Genomic DNA, 21,663 nt, shown 5'->3' with positions numbered 1-21,663 from the left:
TTTTGTTTAGATTTTTTTTTTTTGAGACAGGGTTTCTCTGTGTAGCCCTGGCTGTCCTGGAACTCACTCTGTAGACCAGACTGGCCCCGAACTCAGAAATCCACCTGCCTCTGCCTCCCAAGTGCTGGGATTACAGGCCTGGGCCACCACCTGGCTTGTTGTTTTGTTTTGAGACAGAGTTTCTCTTTGTAGTCCTGGCTGTCCTAGAACTCACTACTATGTAAACCAGGCTTGTTGTTTTGTTTTGAGACAGAGTTTCTCTTTGTAGTCCTGGCTGTCCTTGAATTCACTGCTACATAAACCAGACTGGCTTTGAATCTTGAATACATAGCAGTCTGCCTGCTTCTGCCTCCCCGAGTGCTGGGATTAAAGGTATGCACCACTACTGCCTGGCTCCATTGTATTTTTGTTTTGTTTTTTGGGTATTTTTTGTTTTTGTTTTGAGACAGGGTCTCACTATGTAGTCCTGGAACTACCTACATAAACCAGGCTAGCCTTGAACTCAGAGATCTGCCTGCTTCTGCCTCAGGAGTGCTGGAATTAAAGGACTGGGCAACCATGACTGACTATTGTTCTTTTTTTTCTTCCTGCTTTAGGACCATGCATTTAAAGTGGTTAAAAGATAAGCCTGGAGAAAATCCCGCAGATTCTGACACCCATTCCTCACCCCCGCTCCAGCTCCCTCTACCAAACCCCTGCAACACCCCCAAACTTCAGGGGAGATGCTTGGTACTAGAATCATGGCAGTCACAGATGAAGTTCCTGGCTACAACCTTGAATTATCCCTTGACTCAGTTTCTCCAGCTGTGAAATGACTGATGTTGCGCTAGTTCCTCTCCAGGAGGAAGCTTGCTCACTTCAGGTCTTCTCTTTTCCCAGCATCCACCTGGACAAGCATTCGCTCTGGTCCAGTCAGTCTGTTTAGCCGCAACTGCACACCCACCTGTCCCCATCCTGGTTGGCCGCGGTAGATTCTGCCACCCAGTTCTGACTTAGGGTAGGGAGACAGCCCCTCAAAAGCCCTTCTGTGTTCGGCCAGTCCACTTTACCTACTGCTCCGTGTCAATACACTGCACTTCCACCAGGAGCCGTTTAAGACTAAATTGTCATTTTCGGACAAACCCCAGGTTGGTTGATCCGCGACAGGGGCAACTTATCTCTACGGGAAAGAAAGCCCTGCAACAATGTCAATTGCCACCGGGCTCGGGCACCTTTCCTACGACTCTAGTTGAAGCATGGGAGGCGACGTTCTAGCTCGCACATTTCAACAGGGCAGCTGGCCAGAGACCGGCGCCTCAACTCTTTCTAAGATCACCTCGCGTCCCGAACCGCCACCTCAAACTCTGAGAACTCCAGTGCCCGGCAAGAAACTTGCACGATCGCGCCCGCGGCCACCAACCCGAGCCAGAGCACCCACGGCCTGCAGCTTGCCATCCCCAGGGTGTGTGTGTCTTGGGGGGAGGGGCCCCCATCGCACCTGCGGCCTCTGGGTGAGTCCGGCCAAGGGACCCGTCCCGCGTACTGGGAGGTCGGGGTCACCTGGGATAGCTTCCCAGGGCGAGGTCCCCGAGACTCCCCGGGGAGGGCGGCGGCACCCGGAGGCCGCACTGCTGGCGGCCGCGCCGCTCCCCCTCGCTCTGTGCAGCTGCCGCCCGGCGCTTGCGCACTGGGCCCCGGGCGCGCGGCGGCACCAGGCTTTGTGTGTGCGCGTATGTGTGTGAGTGTGTGTCTGTGCGCGAGTGAGAGAGCGGGCGAGTGTGGCGAGCAGGACCCGGCGGGCGCGCTCCCCCAGCCTCTCTCTCTCTCCTCTCTCTCTCCCTCCCCGCCAGAACCATGTCGGGCAGGTCGGTTCGAGCTGAGACCAGGAGCCGGGCCAAAGATGATATCAAGAGGGTCATGGCGGCTATCGAGAAAGTGCGCAAATGGTAAGCCGAGGCGCCTGCTCGCGCTCTCGCTCGCCCCGGCTCGCTGCACCGCGTCGCGGCCGCCAGCAAGCCCGGACCCAGCGCACAGAGCGGCGGGGCGCAGCGGCCCCGGGCCCGGAGTTGGCGAGGGCGCGCGGCCGGGGTCACCTGCGCCCCGCGGGGGCTGCGTCCGCTGCCCAGGTGTGCTTGGCGCCGGTCGCCCACCTGGCGCGGCGGCGGCGGCGGCGGCAGCGACGACGGCTGCAGCCGGGAGCCCGGAGCCCGGAGCCCGGCTCTCGGGAGAGGGGGGTTCGCAGCCGGCCCCAGAAGCCATTTCGTTTTTTTGTGCAAGTCACATGAAAGCGGCTTCCCGCGCGCCGGGGCCGTGATGCCGGCGGCGGCGGGCAGAGCGCGAGCTCCATTGTGCAGCGCGGAGCGGGCCGCCGTCTCCTCCCGGGGCGGCGCGGCGCGGCGCCGGTGTCCCCCCCAGCACACACACATACACACATACACACACACACACACACACCCTACGCCCCGACCAGCCCGCAGCTCTCCGCCTCCCAGGCCTCGGCGCCCTCGAGTCTGCGGAGTTTGCAGAGCGCGAGCCGTTTAAATTTAGCGCTTTGGGCAGCCTGGAGCGAGGGCTCCGGGCGAGGAAGGAAGATGGGGGCGAGCGCTAGGAAGGCGGTGGCGCGGCCCGGGCGCGGGGCACCCACGGCTCCCACGCGTTCCGCGCGGCACCCGGAGCTTGGGGAACGCGATGTTTGCAGCCAGAAGCCAAGTCCTGGGCCATGTCTTGCCTTCTTCTAGCTGGAGCTGGTGTTTGTTTTGCAGAGAGAACGAGCGACCGTTGTTTTTGTTCTCTGCACTGGGGGAGGAGGAGGGGACCGCGAGATTCGGTGTGGGCCGTGCGTGTTTTTCAAGCTCAAATTAGATCGTGCCCGGCGTGGCCTCGTTATAATTAGTAGGATGGAACATTTTCGCGGCCCTCGTCAGGATCTGACTCCGAGGCGGCCCCAGAGGCCAGGCCTGAGGCGCCAGTAGTCCACCACCAGGTTGGGTCAGACTTGTTGAAAACTCCCTGCTCCCTGATTTTAACTTTATTACGTTTTTTTTCCCACGGCTTCTTCTGGGTCCGAGAGGGAGAGGAGCAGCTGTGAGAGTGTCCCCAAGTGTCAGCGGCCGTTGGCTAGACCTGTCCTTTATAGGAACTGGCCAGGCTCCACCGCAGGCTGTTTTTTTTGGGGGGGGGGTTCATTTCTTGAGTAACGCCTCTGTTGTTGTCTTTTTTTTTTTTTAACACTACTGAGGGGCCTGTCTCCGGTTTGATGTGTCACAAGTTAGCTGTCCTTTCAGAGTGAAACCCAACAAAAAAGGCAAGGCAAAAAATCAATAAAGTCCACGTGCTCCCGGGCCTCCTATGGAAAGGGCTGTCTGCAGATGGCCGGATGCCCGCCGTGGGCTGGGTTTGGCTCCAATGGGACAAAGAATTTTCACAACCGTGAGAAGGGGAGGCTTTCCAAAGTTGAGATCCAAGTCCTGGGTGCCGGGAGCTCCCCTGCTGAGCAGGGCGACCAATGCCCAACTGCAGCCATTTAAAAATGGCAGAAACAGCTGCAGGCCAAAACACAGGAAAACAGCACTGTGCCCCCTCTCCTGTGGGACTCTTAAGGGAAGTCTGGGGTGGCACCCCTCCCCTGCCTCAGTCCCGGTGCAAAGAAAGAACTGATTTGGGGCAAGAGTCCCTTCTGTCTGTCACCCGCCTGGAGGGTAGAAAGGGGCCGGTGTAAGCTTCCTTTCTGGTCCTGGAGCTGTGACAGCTGCGACTGGGTCTGCCAGCTGCTCTGTAGGGCGGGCAGATGGAGGGATGGGGCTTTCCACCCTGCGGGCCCCAGAGCAGCCGGCCTGGAGGCTTCTTCCATCCTAGCGGGTTCAGAGCCTGCCAAGCCCCGGAGTGCAGCGGGGGATGTGGCTGCCTTCTTCCCTGTGCTCTTTTGGGGGAAATAAGAACGCCATGACCTCTAAAGACTTCAGGCTTGTTGGGATCTCCTGCTTGAGTTTCTGCTTCACTTCCTAGCGGTGACCTTGGAACTCAGTTCCTTGACCCTGTCAACTAGGGGATCCGGTGCCCCCTCCCCTCCCAGAGCTGGTGAGGACTGGCTAGTCAGGTAGAGTCACTGGAGTACACAGGCGCCCTTGTAAACTCCCTTCTGTAAGGTGGACTTTGTAGAAATTTTGATTTGCTTCCCTTCCCATCTTAAACGGAAATGGAGGGTTCCTTGAGTCACGGAACCTGGTCTTGCCCTTTCTGTACAACAGTTTTGCACTCAACCCTGAAGGCTTTGGGGTTGTTTATTAACTGTGGGCACCAACCATGCATTCCACCACTGGCTAAGACATAGGGTTGCCAGAATTAGCAAATGAAAATACAGAACATCCAGGTAAATTTGAAATTTCAGATCAATAACAATAAACATCTCTCCCCGGGTATAGTGGTGCATACCTATAACCTTTGCATTTGTAAGGTAGAGGCAGGAGAATCAGGAGTCCAAGGATAGCCTCGGCTACACATTGAGTTCAAAGCTAGCCTGGTCTACATTCAAGCTTATCTCAAAAAAAAAAAAAAAGCAAAAATACATGAAAAATTCTGCTGAGAGTATTGCTTTAATGGTAGAATTTGAGCTTAATATGAACAGGGCTCTGGTTTTTGTCTTTAGCCTGTACACACACACACACAAACACACACACACACACACAAACACAAACACACACACACACAAGCACACATCCTTTTATGTAAGTAGTATATCCTATGAAATATTTGAGACACATACCAAAAGGTTATCCATTTGTTTGAAAAATTCAAAATCATTGAGGAATTCTGTGTTTTATTTAGAGGACCTGGAACTCACTCTGTAGACCAGGCAGGCCACGAACTCAGAAATCCGCCTGCCTCTGCCTCCCAGAGTGCTGGGATTACAGGCGTATGCCACCACCGCCTGGCCTGAAAGCCTTTTATACCCGATTGCCTGGCCCTTCCCTTCCTCTGCCCTGCAGAAGTAGCCAGTGTGAGAGCTTCAGCCTCCTCACCCACAGCTGGCAGCTCCTCTCCTTCCTGTTTGGTGTCCCGGCAGAGCAGGTTGGTGGGGTGTGAGGGGGCCAGAGATGGTTGAGGGAGATGGCAGGCCCCTTTTGGGTCAGGCTTGGGAGGCCCAGTGTGCGTGAAGAAGACAAAGGGCATTGCTCCAGGACCTTTCAGCTCTTGGTCCAAGAAGACCTTCAGCAACTTGGCATAAGCACAGAATGGCTAGTCGGGGGAGGGGGGGCTTTCCACCCATCCCTGAGAAGTGCCATCTGAGGGGGCCCAGACCTGATTAGGATGAGGACAGGTCTCCTGTGTAGTGAATATATAAATATTCACTTATGTAGTGAATATATCTAGACCCAATAGAGCACTGGAAAAAATCACCTTGGCCTTGAGAATCTGAGATGGGCTTCGTAGTTTACATAAGAGTCCAATCTGGGGAAGAACTTTGGAGCTATACTCTTACATCTGGGACTGCAGTTCATCCTTTTATCTCAGGAACACAAGGCAGAGGAGGTACAGAAGCCAAGCCGGTTGCCATGGAAGCAAGAGGGCTCAGGCTCTGTGCAGAGTAGTTTCATGGCTAGGCTGAGCCGCGACTTGGTGGTCCAAGAGAATGCTTGCAGGTGGTGAGAGGTGGGGGCTGGGGAGCCCATGTTTGTCAGCTGGAGCCCCGCTGGTGCCCAGGGGGCGTGTGGGCTGCACATCGTGTTTCGAGAGTAGCCAGAAATCTAGATCTGTAGGTTTCCTCTCTCTGTCTTCTACTTTGGCAATTGAGTCAACTTTCTAAAAGTCCTCTGAGGGTAAACAAGACACGGCTGTGGGCCGATCCCTTCCCGCCCACCCACCCACACGCCCTCGTTGTGAGGTGATCGGGATTGTCTAGTCCCCTCACCATGGGAGCAGCCAGCTGTGTGTGCATGCGTGTTACCCCACGGTGGGCTGCAGCACTTGCAAGAGATCTGAGCTGCTACCCTGAGCCAGGGCCTTTGTGAGAGCCAAGTCCCAGGTCAGAGGTCAATCCCAAGGTCAGGTTCTGCTTCAGTGTTTGAAAGTTTTATTACTCCCCCAGCTCCCTCTATGGCATATTTTGTGTGTGTGCACATGCAGGGAGGGAACATGCTCACGTGGGCTATGACACACGCGTGGAGGTCAGAAGACGGCTTGTGGGAGTGGGTCCTCTCCTACCATAGCCTTCTGAGAATCTAACTCAGGTTATCCAGTGCCTTTACCCACCCTCTACTGAGCCCTCACCATACCTATTATTATTATTATTTATTAATCTCATTGTGTAGTTTAGAGCCACCTAGGACCTAGAATTAGCAACCCTGCCTAAGTCTCCGAGGGGTCACAGGAATCTCAGGATTTCAGGGTGCTAGAATGACATGCCGTGACCCCCAGCTCTCAAGGTCATGTTCATGACTCTTGCCTCTGTCCCAAAGCCCCCTCCTCAGGGTCCACACCTAGCCATAGTGCTTTGTACTTCACGAGGAGGCCATTGGCTGGGGAAGAAGGAGCCAGTGTGTAACCCTTAACGCCTCATAACACCAGACATTCATCTCTGGGCCTGTCACCTTGGAAGGCCCAAAGCTCTGGCGTGCTTTCCAACCTCAATCGTGGCCTTTATATTGCAAGTTAATTACTTAAATTAAAAAAAAGAAAAGTAACACCCTCAGATTTTTGCTTGGTTCATTTAACTGGGCTCAGCACAGAAAACGAGTCAAGAGCTTGTTGGTGCAGATCGAGTGACTTTGGCTGTTCAGATTCTAAAAGTTTCTGGACTGCTTCTTTTCTCATCTGTAGGGTGTGTTCCTCTCTTGTCCTTTTACTAATCTCAGAGAGAGAGAGAGAGAGAGATAGCTCAGTCTCTAGTACATGGGGGCCATCAGAATTTTATTTATTTATTTATTTATTTATTTATTTATTTATTTATTTATGGTTTTTTGAGACAGGGTTTCCTCTGTGTAGCCCTGGCTGTCCTGGAACTCGCTCTGTAGACCAGGCTGGTCTCGAACTCAGAAATCTGTCACTGCCCAGCATTTTTTTTTAAGGATCTATTTATTTATGTAAGTACACTGTAGCCAGCTTCAGACACACCAGAAGAGGGCATCAGATCCCATTACAGATGGTTGTGAGCCACTATGTGGTTGCTGAGGTTTGAACTCAAGACCTCTGGAAGAGCAGTAAGTGTTCTTAACCACTGAGCCATCTCTCCAGCCAGGGCCATCTGGATTATGTTTACCTGTCACTGAGGTTGTTCCTGGCAATAGCCTCGTCCCACCAGGTACCTTCAGAGTGGAGAGTAAAAGCTTGGGCCTGTGGCTTGTACACTCCGTCTGCCTCCAGGAGGCAGGAGAGGGATGGAAAATAGACATCTGTCTTCAAGTCGTGCTTCTCCTGCTGAAAGGCGCGTGGGCGGGGCCTTTGGAAAGCGGTCCATGGGGGTTTGGATTCTTGCTGTGGGGTTATGAGCTCACCCTCGCGGGTCTCACTCCCTTGATCTGTCAGGTGGAGAAGGTGAAGCTGCTGCCACAGATGGCCATGAGTATGTGGGCATGGTGCTTGGCACACGGAAGCACCTACACATGGCGTCCATCTTGTTTAACAATGTGAGCCGGCCGTCGATAACAGGAGCTTGGAGAGCCGAGTGGCAGCCGTGGAGGGAAGTGTATGGTCTGGCTATGGTTGTCCTTGAATGTGCTTACCATGTCTTCCCCCTTCACTCCCAAAGGCTCAGTGGCGACATGGCAGAGACTGTGTCACAGTATGAACGAGGGGAAGACCATAGGTTAAGTCTGGGTGGAGAAGCCAGGGTCCTCGTAACTGTAGTTCTGGGTAGCAGTGGGACTGTTGTGCTGAGTTGAAACTGCAGCCCAGCCGCTCTCACAGGCTTCCCGAATCAGCGGGGTTACTTGCTAAACTCATTAAGACTTGAGGCTGCTCCGGCCGGTGGTGGTGGTGGTGGCACAGGCCTTTAATCCCAGCACTTGGGAGGCAGAGGCAGGCAGATTTCTGAGTTCGAGGCCAGCGTGGTCTACAGAGTGAGTTCCAGAACAACCAGGGCTACACAGAGAAACCCTGTCTCGAAAAACCAAAAGAAAAGGAAGAAGAAAAAAAAAAGAGACTTGCAGCTGCCTCCCTAAGATGGCTACGCTGGAGCTCAGACTGTTGGGGTTCAAACCCCAGCCTGTCCCTGGTTATTCTCCCCCAAGTTGTGTTCACCCCTGCCCAGGTACATGGCTCCTAAATATCTAGAGCAAGAAGTGGTAGCATCTAACAGGATCAGTGGCCACAGTAATTATTATCCTTGATGAAACCATTCGCACCCTTTCCTTCTCACGGCTTGTATTTTTCTCCTCCTCATCTGCAAACCTGTCTCTCTCAACTGGGCACTTGACTTCTGTCCTGTGGGAGTTTAGAACCCAGGGGTTCTATGGAGACCAGGGGTCCATGTGGAGCCCTGACTGAAGGACAGGTACAAGGGATTGTCCCCACAAGGCCAGGTTCAGCTTACCTCTCAACAACCAGCCCACCTCATCACACACACACACACACAAACACACACACATACCGTGCCCCTGAACTGTTCTGAGGGGAAGTTGCCAGGAGGGTGGGGTGGTTGCTTGCTTTTTCGGATCCTAGAAGGGTTGGGACCTCAAGGCTTTATGTTAGCCAAGTGACTTTCCCAGGGGCCTCTGCCGCCGGCCTCGGAGGACAGAGCTGGGATTCCAGCCATATCTGTGTGATCAAAGTTTGTTGTCTTAGCCCCAGGGCTACACAGTCATCACTTTGTAGCTGTGACCTCTGCCACCCTCTCCCCTTAAGCGGTGTCCTTTACAAAGCCCCCTGGTTATGGGCTCTTCCTCATTCCCTGCAGGGAGAAGAAATGGGTGACCGTTGGCGATACATCCCTACGAATCTACAAGTGGGTCCCTGTGACTGAGACAAAAGTTGACGATGTGAGTATGTGACCTCCCCACTGCAGGGAGGAGGGCTCTGTGGCCGGCCACTGGCCTGGGGACATAAGGCCAGACTGCTCAGAAAGCACAGAGCCTGGCTGAGGCCTAGAAAGGCCACTGGACCTGTGTCCTCACCCTCCTATAGTTCTTCCCCAGAGCCTGGCCCTGGGTGACAGAAGGAATGCCCCTTGAAAGTTGTCCTCTGTTTTAAGAGCCTCACAGTGGACCAGTGGAGATACACTTATTTGGGACTCACTCTCCCTAGAACCCTGCGTACTATGGTGCGGGGGCAGGTGGTGTTGTGCCCGGGGATACCAAGCCTCCGCCTTCCCTATGGCCCCACCCCTGATGGTTCCTGAGCTACCGGCCCTCTGCCAGGCCCTGTGATTGTGCTTCATACACTCATTTACCTGCTCCCTAGCCTTTAAAATCTCCTTACTAGGGGAAGACATGGTCTCTGAGAGGCACAGCTACTCGCCCCCAAAGTCATGCAGACACATCAGAGTTGCAACTGGGACTCAGAAGTCCTTCTCATTCTGAAAGACATGTGTTCTCTGTTCCTGGAGAGCCTGCTAATGATGAGGCTCTTAGAAGTGAGGGAGCCTGGTGTAGGGATGCCTGTGCTGCTCCAGGGGGGCTGTAGGGAGGTTAAGGGAGACAGCTGGGACCAAGCTGACCACAACGGCCAGAGTGGGCTGCGGTGGCCGTGCTGTGTTCCCAGGAAGGATACTTGAGAAGCAGCCAACCCACTTCCCGTCTAGAGGCCTTGGCACTACCAGGTCTCTCCCTCCCTGCCCCTGCCCAGGTTACCAGCACTTGACACCTTTCTCTGAGGAGATGAGCGTGGCCTCAGCTGCTTCTGGGAGCAACGTGGCCATGATGAATACATGTTGGTATGGGACAGCAGTTTTCTCAGTAAAGACAGAGGCTCAGCTTCCCGTCCAAGGGGCTAGCCTCTCTTCAATAACCTGCTGCCTGAGAGTGGAGACTCTAGGCAGGGCTGAGATCACATGCTCACCTCAGGAGGGCTCAGAACTTACGGGACCAAATTCCCTTCTCATTTTGACTTGGGTTTCTGAAGCCACCAACGGCCCTCTTACCATAAAGAGACAAAGGCTAGGCCTATCCACGTGTCACTGGACAGGGCAGCTCAAGTCCTCTGAGGCAGTTCCTGGCTCCGGCCCTCGTCTTGGCCTCACACATCATTAGGTGGTGTAGAAATGCCGGCTGCATCCGAGGAGACGTGGTCCCTGCTGTCAAGGAATTTCTAATCTCGTTGGGGGAAGATAATTATAGAATAGCACGAAACAGACATCAGGGACGCGCCAAGTGGAGTATGATCAAGGGGGAAGGTGTAATCTATGGGCCGTGGGAAGGATGGGGCAGCTCCCGGCTGGGCAAAGAGACAAGCCCTGGCTAACCCACGAGGCTGTATGCATCAGTGCCCCCCCCTCACCCCTCCCATGTAGAGGAGCCATGCCTAGCTTGTGTGGTTTCTGTACCCAGAATGCGCACTGTGTCTCCTGGAGAATGCTTAACAGCCAGAATTCCAGAAAGACTGAGCTCCTTTCACCCCTGAGCTGTGGCAGGAGCTTCTTTCTTCCCCCAGGGCTGAACATCTGGGTAAGATGCAGATTTCCTGGTCCAACCCCAGACAGCTACGGTAGAATCTCTGAAGGTCAGGCCGGGAATCTGCATGGGGTGGGGGAGGGGTTAGCTCTTTATGGTTTTAGAAATTTCTCAATTAGGACACACCTGTACCATCTTTTTAAAGATAAACATTAGGGGTCTTGAAGGCATATTTTTTTCCTGTACAAGCAAAACGTGTGTCAGAATTCAAATGTTACTTCTTTTATTTGTGTGTGTGTGTGTGTGTGTGTGTGTGTAAATACGTATGCGTGCTTGCACCATGACACATGAGTGGAAGTCAAGAGACAACTTATGGCAATCAGTTCTCCGCACCATGTGGCTTCTAGGGATGCAACTTAGATCTTCAGGCTGCCTGCCTTTTTTGCTCTGCCATCTTGCCAGCTCCTGTTATAGGATTATAGCTGAGGAAACGCGGACCTACTAACACTGAAGTGTACACTTGGTTTTCACTATATTTCATATATATATGTATACATATACATATACGTGTATATATACATATATATACACATACATGAAATATGACTATGAAATTAAAAATATGAAATAAAATACACACACACACACACATATCATATATGTTTGTTGTTTTGGCTTTTTGAAGCAGGGTTTCTCTGTCTCAAAACAGATAAACAGATTCCTGGCTGTCCCGACCTTGCTTTGTCCACCAGCCTCAAACTCACAGAGCTCCACATGCCTCTCTGCCTCTGCCTAGTGCTGGCTGGGATTAAAGATGCGAGCCACCATGCCCGGCCCTTTTTTTTGTAATTTTTGAGACAGAGCTTTACAATACAGCTTGGGCTGGTCTTGAACTCACGTTCCTCCTGCCTCTGCCATGCTAGGACTACAGGGTGGAGCGCAAGTGAATTTTGCTTTGTGGGTGTAGCACATGTGATGCTGTGTTCTGTAAAGCACAGGACGCTGGGTTTGGGGTGTCTACAACCACTCAGTAGTAAAGGTGCCTGCCACCAAGCGTGATGTGGTCCCTAGAGCTCACGTGGAAGAAAAAGACAACCGGTTCCTAAAAAGTTTCCTCTGACCTTCACATAGGTACTGTGCCCCCTTCAGACCCCACCCTCACTCCGCATGCATGCGTGTGGCTGTTAGCAGTTGTGCCCCGTGCCACGGGTAACCAAGAATATCGTCTGCCTCTGTTTACTTGCGCCTCTTTGAAATGTTACTATAAACGAAAATGACTTCTTGTGCGCATGAATTTTTCTCTGCGCACGCGTATGTTTACCCCCATGCCCGCGGTTCTCTCAGAGGCCAGAAGGGGGCACTGGATCTCTTAGAACTGGAGTTGCAGGTGGTTTCGAGACACTCTGTGGATGCTGGGAACTGAACTTGGTCCTCTGCGGGAGCAGCCAGTGTTCTCAGTAGCTGTTCTGTCTGCGGCTATGTTTAAATATAAAATTTGCAGCAGGTCTTTTCCCTAAATCTGCCTGTTATTGCTGCAGGCACACACCCCATGTTGAGCACTTGAAGGTACCAGCGCACCCAGTTTGTGTTTATTGTGTTGCCTGTGCTCACAAGTACACAATAGATGGAGATCCCTCAACACACCCCAAAGGGAGTGGCAGCTGCATGCTCTGTTCTCTTTGTCTCGGAGATATTGAGGTATTGTAACATTCTCATGCCTTGCAGATCTTTCTGATTAAAATCCAAAGAGAGCTGCCTCTGTCTCTGCAGTTGTTATGTTGAACAATCAGACCATCCATAATACTTTTGCAGTCTTTACCATCATTCATAGAAACCTACCCGATTCTGTTCTCTTGGGGGCTGGGGTGCGGCTCGCCCGCAGAGCACTCGGCTAGTAGGCGTGAAGCCCTGGGTTTGATTCCCCAGCACCGTAAAAGCTCCTCCTCCACTCTCCACTGCGTCTTTGAGTTTTCTATCCTTCCTGATAGTTTGAGAAAGCAGCTTCACCCCCAACCCGCCCCACCCTCACCCCAGAGCGTAAACTGCTGAACATGAATGACCCGCGTCTTTGCCATGGCTGTACCTGCCCTGGTCAGCGGTGACAGGGACTGTGGCCTACCCCTATTTCTCTCTCTAGAAGAAGAGGGAGTTCCCAGCAGCCAGGGGTTCGCCTGTCTGCGGGTACCGGCCCCACAGACAGGTGAGATTGTGTCTCAGAATCCTCCCCTCCGTGAGACTCTTTGATCCCAAGGTGGCAAGGAACACTTCGTGGGCCACGTTCAAATGCAGGCAGAGACAACCTGCCAAGGCTTGCGGGCCCTGACTGTTTGATGGAATTAAATATTTATGCCGCTCCCGAGGGCCGCTCTTGTGTGAGCGCGCTCACACGCACACGCACGCTTGGATGATTGACTGACGAGGTTTCTGTCCCATTTTTCCTCTAGAAAAACAAGAATAAGAAGAAGGGCAAGGACGAGAAGTGCGGCTCGGAGGTGACCACTCCGGAGAACAGCTCGTCACCCGGGATGATGGACATGCACGGTGAGCCCCGCCCCAGCCACGCCCCCTGCCTGGGCCTCGGGAGGGCCTACATTGTGTTTTTGTTTCTCTAGCAGGTTTGCTCACATTCCAGGCAACCGGGAGGAGGGCTGGGCAGGACTGCCAGGCCTCGGTGCCACAGAGGAGCTCTTCAGGGGAAACGCTTCCTTCCCTGGCACCCCTAGCCAAGGAACGAAGCGGAAGCATAAACCGCACCCTTCATCCCCACCCCCAACCCCCTCACCCAGAGATGACGGGATGACCATCTCACAGGAGGGGACTCCCACATCCCTACACACCCAGGAAGATTTGGGGATATAACATACCAGACCCACGAGGGCATTTCCCATTCTCCAGTTTCGTTTTGCTCCTGAGAACTCCGGGATGGATTTCCGGGTAGTTCACGGACACCTCGTGCCAGTCACATATCCTTAGCTGTCTGATTTTAGAAAGTAACGTGGGTCCCACCCGACAAGGTGAGGCTGGGGCCCCGATGTAGCCAGTCTTCCGTTCTTGCCTTGTCTGTTTTTCTGTCTCTCTCTCTTCTTGTTCTTGGGGAGGGGGGAGGCTCAAATCACACTCATGGCTCTATGAAATGTCCAAAAAACTGCACACACCTTATGGCCAAAGATTAGGATGTGCACAGCCTGTCTCGTCAGATCTCTTCTGTCCCCTCTTGGTCGCTTTTGTGACAATGACTAGCTTTCTGTCTCAGTGACAGAATGCTTTTTGTTGCTGGTGTGGTTTGAAAGAGGAAAGGTTAATTTGGGCTTAGGGTAGCCAAGGCTCTCAGTCCAGTCAGTTGATGCCATTGTGTTAGGGCCTCTGGACTGGTCCATCACGGTGGGAGCATCAAGGTAGAGGAAGCTTCAGGCCAAAGAGGAAGAGAAACCGGCTTCCTTGGGAACTCATGCCTGTAATCCCAGTACTTGAAGGAAAATACAAGAATAGGGCAACATGTGCTACATGGTGAATTCTAGGCTAGCCTGGGCTATCAGAGTGAAAGTGTCTCAAAGCCAAGCTGGGATCAGTGAGATGGGTATACCTTAAAAGGGGGATCCCTTCAGTGGCCAGAAGACCTCCCCTCAGGGCCCACCAGCCTCCCATTGCATCGAGATGAGGATTTAGCCTTTTACACATACATGGGCCTCTGGGGATATTTAAGATTCAAACTATTAGCAGCTTTTGGTATTTATAAGTCTGAAAACCTGTTTTACTGCTGTTGTATGAGAAGTCAGGTGTTTCTGTGGAAGAAGCAGCTGGTTTAGGCAGGAATAGCTTTCATCCTTTAGAGGCCACAGGGCTGTTCTAACCCACCTACCTGGTCGCCTGGTCATGCTGGTCCTCTCCTACCAGAGTTTCCCATGCCTAGCTCTCTCTCCTCCCCTTTTTAAAAGCATTTTTTATTTTATGCATGCTGGTGTTCTGCTACTTGTATCCTGTCAAGGTGGGGGTTGTGTCAGATACCCTGGAACTGGAGTTAAAACAGTTGTGATCTGTCATGGGTGCTGGGGATCGAACCTGGGTCCTTTGGAAGATCAGCCAGTGCTCTTAACCACTGAGCCCTCTCTCCGTCCCTTCCTCCCCCTTCTCTCTCTCTCCTCTCCTCCCTCCTCTCTTCCTCTCTCCTTAGTTTATTTATTTATTACTTGCTTGTTTTGTTTTTCTTTTTTGAGAACAGTGTCTCAATATTTAGTGGTGGCTGGCCTGGAATTCGTTGAATAGACTAGGCTGGCTTGAAACTCAGCCGTCTGCCTGCTGGGATCATCACGATTATTGTATTTGGGTTAAAGCCATGTACACTGTTACACCTAGACACATTCACTGTATGTGCACATGCCATGACACACACGTGGAAGTCAGAGGACAACTCGTCTACCACGTGGGTCCTGAGGATTGAACTCAGGTCACCAGGCTCAGTGGCAAGCACATTTAGCTACTGAGCCACCATTTTGCCAGGCCTGTCTTGGGGATTTTTTTTTTTTTGTTTTTTTTTTGGGTTGTCCTTTTTTTTTTTTTTTTTTGGGACAATGTTTTGCTCTGTAACCCAGACTGGTTTCGCGTTCATTATGTAGCCCAGGCTGTCTTTAAATGTCTAATACTCTTCCTGTCTCTGCCTCCCAAGTACTGGATATGTGTCCAGGTTTTGATCTTAATTTTAATGTTTTTACTTTTGAAGTATTTTGTTGCACTTATTTATTTTGCGTGCAAGGTAGGGAGACATATGTGTACCCCAACCTAAGGGAGATGCTGCTCTCTTTCCACCCAGTAGGTTCCAGGGATCGAACTCAGATCTCCAAGCTTGGCGACAAGCACCTTTACCCACTGAGCCCTCTCGATGGCCCATGTGTGAACTTGGCCTTTTGACCACTCTACAACAAGGTGGCGTGTAGTAGAGCCTTTGAGGTCAAAAAGGAATAGGGGCTTGCTCACGTTGCTGATGCCCTCAGACACAGCCCTGTCTCATCCCTCCTGAGTCAGTGAGCACCCTCATGTTGGGGTTCCCTCTTCTCAAATGACCCCAGCCTGTGTCAAACTGACATAAAATTATTCATTTTCCCAAACTGACCATGCTAGATCTCCAGTTCCTGGCGCCTAATCAAGGAGTCTTGATTTCTTACTGACTTGGGCTTCCCAAAAACATAATGGAGTTTTACTGCTGGTTAACGAGCAGAGAAATGTCCACAGTCCCCTGAGTCTAAGGCAGAGGGTGAAGGACAACCTGGGCTACACGAGACCCTGTCTCAAAGTACAAAAACCAAAAGCAACAACAAGAAACCAAGGTCGAGGATGTAACTCTGTTGACAGCGCTCAGCTGCTGCGCACAAAGCTCTGCGTCCCGTCCCTGGTTCTGTGTAGGCCGGGTGCGGGCCTCCAGGCCTCCCATCCCAGCAGTTGGGAGAAAGGAGCAGGAGAATCAGAAGTTCAAGGTCATCCGATACATCCCAGCTTCAAGCCTAGAACATGTGACTCAGAACTCATTTCAGGGTGAGACACGGGATGCGACCTGGTTCGGTGGCTTTCTGAAGGACCTCTCTGACTTTCCCAGGACCTCCCCTCACCGGGCCATCTTTTTTTTTTTTAAGATTTATTTATATTTACATATAAGAGCACACTGTAGCTGTGCAGATGGCTGTGAGCCTTCATGTGGTTGCTGGGAATTGAATTTAGGACCTCTGCTCGCTCAGGTCAACCCCGCTTGCTCCAGTCGGCCCCGCTCGCTCTGGTTAACCTTGCTCGTTCAGTCTCTGCTCGCTCCGGCCCAAAGATTTACTTATTATTATAAAATGCACACACTGTAGCTGTCTTCAGACACACTAGAAGGGGTCATCAGGTCTCATTACAGATGACTTGAGCTACCATGTGGTTCCTGGGATTTGAACTTGTGACCTCTGGAAGAACAGTCCGTGCTCTTAGCCGCTGAGCCATCTCTCCAGCCCCTCGGCCTGTCACCTTATGTTAGTAATGTAACCTCCAGCCTCCTGGTTGGTTTTAACCTATAGGACACAGTAGCAGTGCCGGCTGCTTGAAGCCTTGGTGGGGATGAGACAAGCCAGCCTCTGAAGAGCCTCGGCATGCTTACAGCTATGTTATGAAGCCGTCCCAGTGTGCTGAGGATCTGAGATGATAAGGCCCATCTTACAGATGAAGAGCTAAGGCTCAGCGAAGGGAAGTCAACTTGCCCCATTAGCAGCTGATAACTTCCGGTGCTAGAGCTGCCGTGTGAGAGGCCTTGAGGGCAGAAGCTAGACTTGCCGCCTGGACAGATGCAGAGAGAGCCTCTTGTCTACCTCCAGTCACTTGCATTTTAGTTCATGAACAACCAAGACCAGGGCAGGGGTGACCAAGCATGAAGGCGTGGGCACAAATGTTGGCCTGGCAAGACTGTTCTGGAAGGCTGGGGAAGGGGCACAGCAGGAGCTGTAGCGGTCACCTGAGCTGCTGTCTGTAGATTCAGCCGTGTCAGCTTTGGATCACAGTTCCCAGGCCAGGCTCCCGCATCTGCCTCGTCGGGCATTAATGCTCGTGACGATTTATTATGTCATTTATTAATAGTTTTTTAGCACACATGCATCTGGGTCCTGGCCTGGGAAAATCTAGACTTTCTTGAAGGTAGATGGGGAGTGTGCATTTTTCAAGTCAAGCGTTCATAAGAGAATGCTTTTATGTAACCAGCATTCCAGAGTACAGTCAACCGAGACCACCCTGCCACGTGGCTGCCTGGCGCTCCCTCCAGGTGGAGGTAAAAGAGACACGAGGAGTCGAGAGTTGGTCCACATCAGATAAGAAGCATGCACCTGTAAGCCTAGCCCTATGTAGATAGAGGGACGGTGATCAGAAGTTCAAGGTCATCTTCAGTGCTATGACGAGTTTCAGGAAAACATAAACTACATGAAATTGTGCCCTAAAAAAAGAAAAAAAGAAAGAAAAAAAAAACAACAGATCTGAGGGATCAGTTTCCCCATCTGTACAAATTTTGGTAACAATACCAGGTAGGTAGGTGCCCATCAGTAAGTTATTGACTAACTGCAGAGTCTGGGCGTGGTAGTCCCCCTGTACTCTCCAGCTACTAGGAAGACAAAGCCAGAGGATTGCTTGAGACCATGGGTTTGGGGCTAGCCTGGACCACATGCTAGCCCTTGTTTTCAGAGCCTAATGCTGTAAGTGTGAATGCTCTTTCTCAGTGCGTGGTACATGGTAGCGTTGCCTACAGAGACGTGTTACTTATTGTTTGAGACCGTCTCAGTGTGAAGTCCTGCCTATCCTGGACCCACCGGGAAGAGCACGGTGATCTTGAGTGTGCAGGAATCCTCTAGGCTCTACTCCTCAGTACTAGGATTCCGAGTGTGAGCTGCCGAGCTATCGCGTGCTTCTGTAAGCTCACCACTTGGGTGTCTGGTCTAAAATGGCTGTATCGCGCTTACCTGGCAGAGCAGAAATGATCCAGAAAGTGGTTTCCAAGGGCGAGGCTCCTCCATTGCACTTGTGCTGAGTCACACATCATCTCCGTGATTCTCCCAAATGTAGGAAATTCAGCTGTGTAATTTGTGGGCATTAGGTTCTGCATTCATGCTCTCCCCTATAAAAATAAAAATTAAAATGAATGTACCCATGAAAGGGGTTTGGGACAAGGGGAAGTGTACCCCTTGTACCCAGAGCCCTCTCCAACTTAATGATTAGCTCCATCTCCCCATTCATTTCCTCTCATCTCTTCATCTGCCTCATTGGAGGGTGGGGCTAGGGAGATGGCTCAGCGTTAAGAGCACTCACTGGCTGCCCTTCTAGATACCCGGGTCAATCCACCACTTATGTGGTGGTTCATGAACCATCTGTAACTCCAGGCCCAAGAAATACAATGCCCTCTTCTGGCACCTGTGGGTGCCTGGCCATGCATGTGGTACAAACACACATGTAAGCAAAACATCCATACACAGAATGTTATTTTTTTAATATTTGTTTATTTTATGTCTATGAGTACACTGTAGCTGTACTGATGGATGTGAGCCATCATGTGGTTGCTGGGAATTTGAATTCAGGACCTCTGCTTGCTCCAGTTGCTTTGGTCTAAGGATTGTATGTAAGTCCACTGTAGCTGTCTTCAGACACCAGAAGAGGACGTCAGATCTCATTACGGACGGTTGTGAGCCACCATGTGGTTGCTGGGATTTGAACTCAGAACCTCTGGAAGAGTAGTCAGTGCTCTTAACGGCTGAGCTATCTCTCCAGTCCTAATACATACATACATACATACATACATACATATATATATAGATATATATGTATATCTATTATATATGTAATAGATATACATATATATAATAATATAAAAACCCTAACCTCCAGTCCAATATATATAAAATATATATATTAAAACAATGGGTTCAGGGAGGGCCTGAAGAGATGGCTCAGCAGTTAAGAGTCTTTCAAAGTGGTCTGCTCTTCCAAAGGACCCAGGTTCAATTCCCAGTACCTGTATGGCAGTTCACAACTATCTATAACTCCATTTCTAAGGGATCTGATACCTTCACACCAATGCACAATGCACATAAAACAAATAAATACATTTTTAAAACACAGAAGCAGGGAAGATGAAGATGGAAGGGGATGGTGGTGGGTCTGGGAGTTCTTATGAGGTGAATATGACCAAAATACACTGTATACGTTTCTGAAGTTCACAAAATTAGTAAAAATATTGGAAAAAAAAAAACAAAAAAAAGTCCCAACCAACTTTAGGGTCATATGAAATCGAATTCTAGGTGGAGAAAAGCAGTTATTTTGTGCTTCTGGCCATAAAGTAGTATTGCTACCATATTCCACCATATTTCCTTCGACCCCAGACTGGCTTCCTGTTCATCCGAAAGAAAAAGAATAGTTGGTGTGGTGGGGCACACCTTTAATCCTAGTACTGGAAAGGCAGAGGCAGGTGGATTCCTGTGAGTTCCATGCCAAACAGGACTAAGGAGAGAGAACCTGCCTCAAAATAAATAAAATAAAATAAAAGTAATATTAGACATGGTAGCAAGAGCGCCAGAAGTCGTTTTTAAAAGTAGTTGACTTATTAATACTCATGTGTCTGCTCATGTTTGCCTGTGCTATGAGCCCCATGCACACATGTACACTCGGAGGTGATACTGGGAACACAAACCATCCACTCTCCAACCATGGGAATCACCTTTGTAAGATTTAATTATTTTTAATTACTTATATGCACATGAGTGGAGGCGCCCACTGGAGGCTTTGGATCCCCTGGGGCTGGAGTTACAGCTGTTACCCACCTGACATGTGTGTGTGCTGGGAACTGAACTCAGGTCCTCTGGGAGAACATCAAGTGCCCCTGACGACTGAGCTCTGTCTCCAGCTTCGCCCACAAAGTCTTTCTTTTAATTACATTATGTGGGGGCTGGAGAGATGGCTCAGCGGTTAAAAGCACTGACTGATCTTCCAGAGGTCCTGAGTTCAATTCCCAGCAACCACATGGTGGCTCACAACCATCTGTAATGGGGATGTGGCGCCCTCTTCTGGTGTGTCTGAAGACAGCAGCAGTATACTCACATACATTAAATAAATAAATAAATCTTAAAAAAAATACACAGACATTGTTGCTTTATCTCAGCACACGCTTTTCATCAGAGACAGGTGATCTCTGAGTTTGAGGCCAGCCTGGTCTATATAGCAAGTTCCAGACGAACTGCGGCAACGTAGTGAAACCGTGTCTGAAAAAGGACTTATTTTTAAGTCATGTTTGTTTGCCACACGTATGGAGGCCAATAGTGGGTCAGATCCCCATGAACTGGAGTTGTAGGTGTTTATGAGCCAACATTTAGGTGCCGGGAGCCAAGCCTGTTTCTGCAAGAGCGGAAGTGTTTCACTGCTGAGCCATCTCTCTAGTCCTTTCTGTCTGTCTCTCTGTCTCTGTCTCTCTTTCGGCAACAGACCCCATTACACATGATTGAGCCACCATGTGGTTGCTGGGATTTGAAATCAGGACCTCAGTGCTCTTAACCGCTGAGCCATCTCTCTAGCTACAGGTCCTTCTTAATGAGCCAGTTTGTGTTCATATAATCGCGGGTGTGGCTCCATTCCTCTGGAGCACGGTATGCCTACCAGAGGGCTCCGCCCTTAAAGTAAACCGACTCTCAGAGTCAGTAGCCCATCCTTGCATGCTGAAATGCTAGCTAGCTTGATCTTCGAGCAGCCGAAGCTGCTCTGCTTCGAGTAGGCGTGGTCCTGTTCAGTCCAGGAGTGTCCATTGTTTGTGCTCTGATCCGTAACAGCTTCTAGCTCCTACCAATCTTTTCTGCCACCATTTCTGTCTCAAAAACCCCAGACACAGCGACCTCTTTAACTTAGCCAGGGGCTGTGGGAGAGGTTTTGAGAGGGGATCAGGCTAGCTGTGAGAATACCTTGCATCACAGGCAATGAGGCGAAAAGCGCTAAGGCATGGGAGAGCTGCTCCCCAGCCGCGCACGCGCATGCGCTCGCACGCACGCACGCACGCACGCACTGCTCCTCGGCAGTTTTAGGATGTTAACCTATGCTCTGTTCATGTGCAGATGAAAACAGCAACCAGAGCTCCATAGCAGACGCCTCCCCCATCAAGCAGGAGAACAGCAGCAACTCCAGCCCTGCCCCAGAGCCCAACGCACCTGTGCCCAGTGAGGGCACCGAAGCCAAGGCTGATGAGGCGCAGGCCGATGGGAAAGAGCACCCCGGAGCTGAAGGTACTTGCCATCCAGAGACGGGCACGGAGGCAGCTGTTCAGCCAGCCTGCAAACAGACAAGCCACAGGCGTTTTAAGAAGGCTTTGCCACGTGCCAAGCCCAGGCCATGGCGGTAGAAAAGCAAGACCTGGTTTAGAGCCATTAAAAAAAGAGGAATCAGATCATTGTGGCTGGGTTTGAACCCCAACACCATATAAACTGAGCATGTTTTATATGCTTGGGATCTTTGCACTTGAGAGGTAGAGACAGGAGTTTGGGCCAGCCTGGTCTACATATTGAGTTCCAGGACAGCCAGGGCTAAGCAGAGAAACCCTGTCTCAAAAACACAAAACAAAACCAAAATAAAATAAAACAAGCAAATAAAATCACTAGAAGTAGGAATG

At 51.1% G+C, this 21,663-nt stretch overlaps 1 protein-coding gene across 1 annotated transcript in view; it reads left to right on the top strand.

Annotated features, from left to right (window-relative positions):
- The first annotated feature begins 1,662 nt into the window (after positions 1-1,662).
- Bcl7a (BAF chromatin remodeling complex subunit BCL7A) overlaps positions 1,663-21,663 on the top strand; it is a 33,147-nt gene continuing 13,146 nt past the window's right edge. The window contains exons 1-4 of the mRNA XM_052168084.1: positions 1,663-1,925; positions 8,870-8,951; positions 12,965-13,061; positions 21,113-21,280. Coding sequence (XP_052024044.1) covers positions 1,834-1,925; positions 8,870-8,951; positions 12,965-13,061; positions 21,113-21,280 — 439 coding nt within the window. The 5' untranslated portion in view covers positions 1,663-1,833. The remainder of the gene's footprint in view (positions 1,926-8,869; positions 8,952-12,964; positions 13,062-21,112; positions 21,281-21,663) is intronic.

Source organism: Apodemus sylvaticus, chromosome 22 (assembly GCF_947179515.1).
Source record: "Apodemus sylvaticus chromosome 22, mApoSyl1.1, whole genome shotgun sequence".
Classification (NCBI taxonomy): domain Eukaryota; kingdom Metazoa; phylum Chordata; class Mammalia; order Rodentia; family Muridae; genus Apodemus; species Apodemus sylvaticus.
Note: the sequence above shows the minus strand (reverse complement) of the source record. Positions and strands in the feature narration are given on the sequence as shown.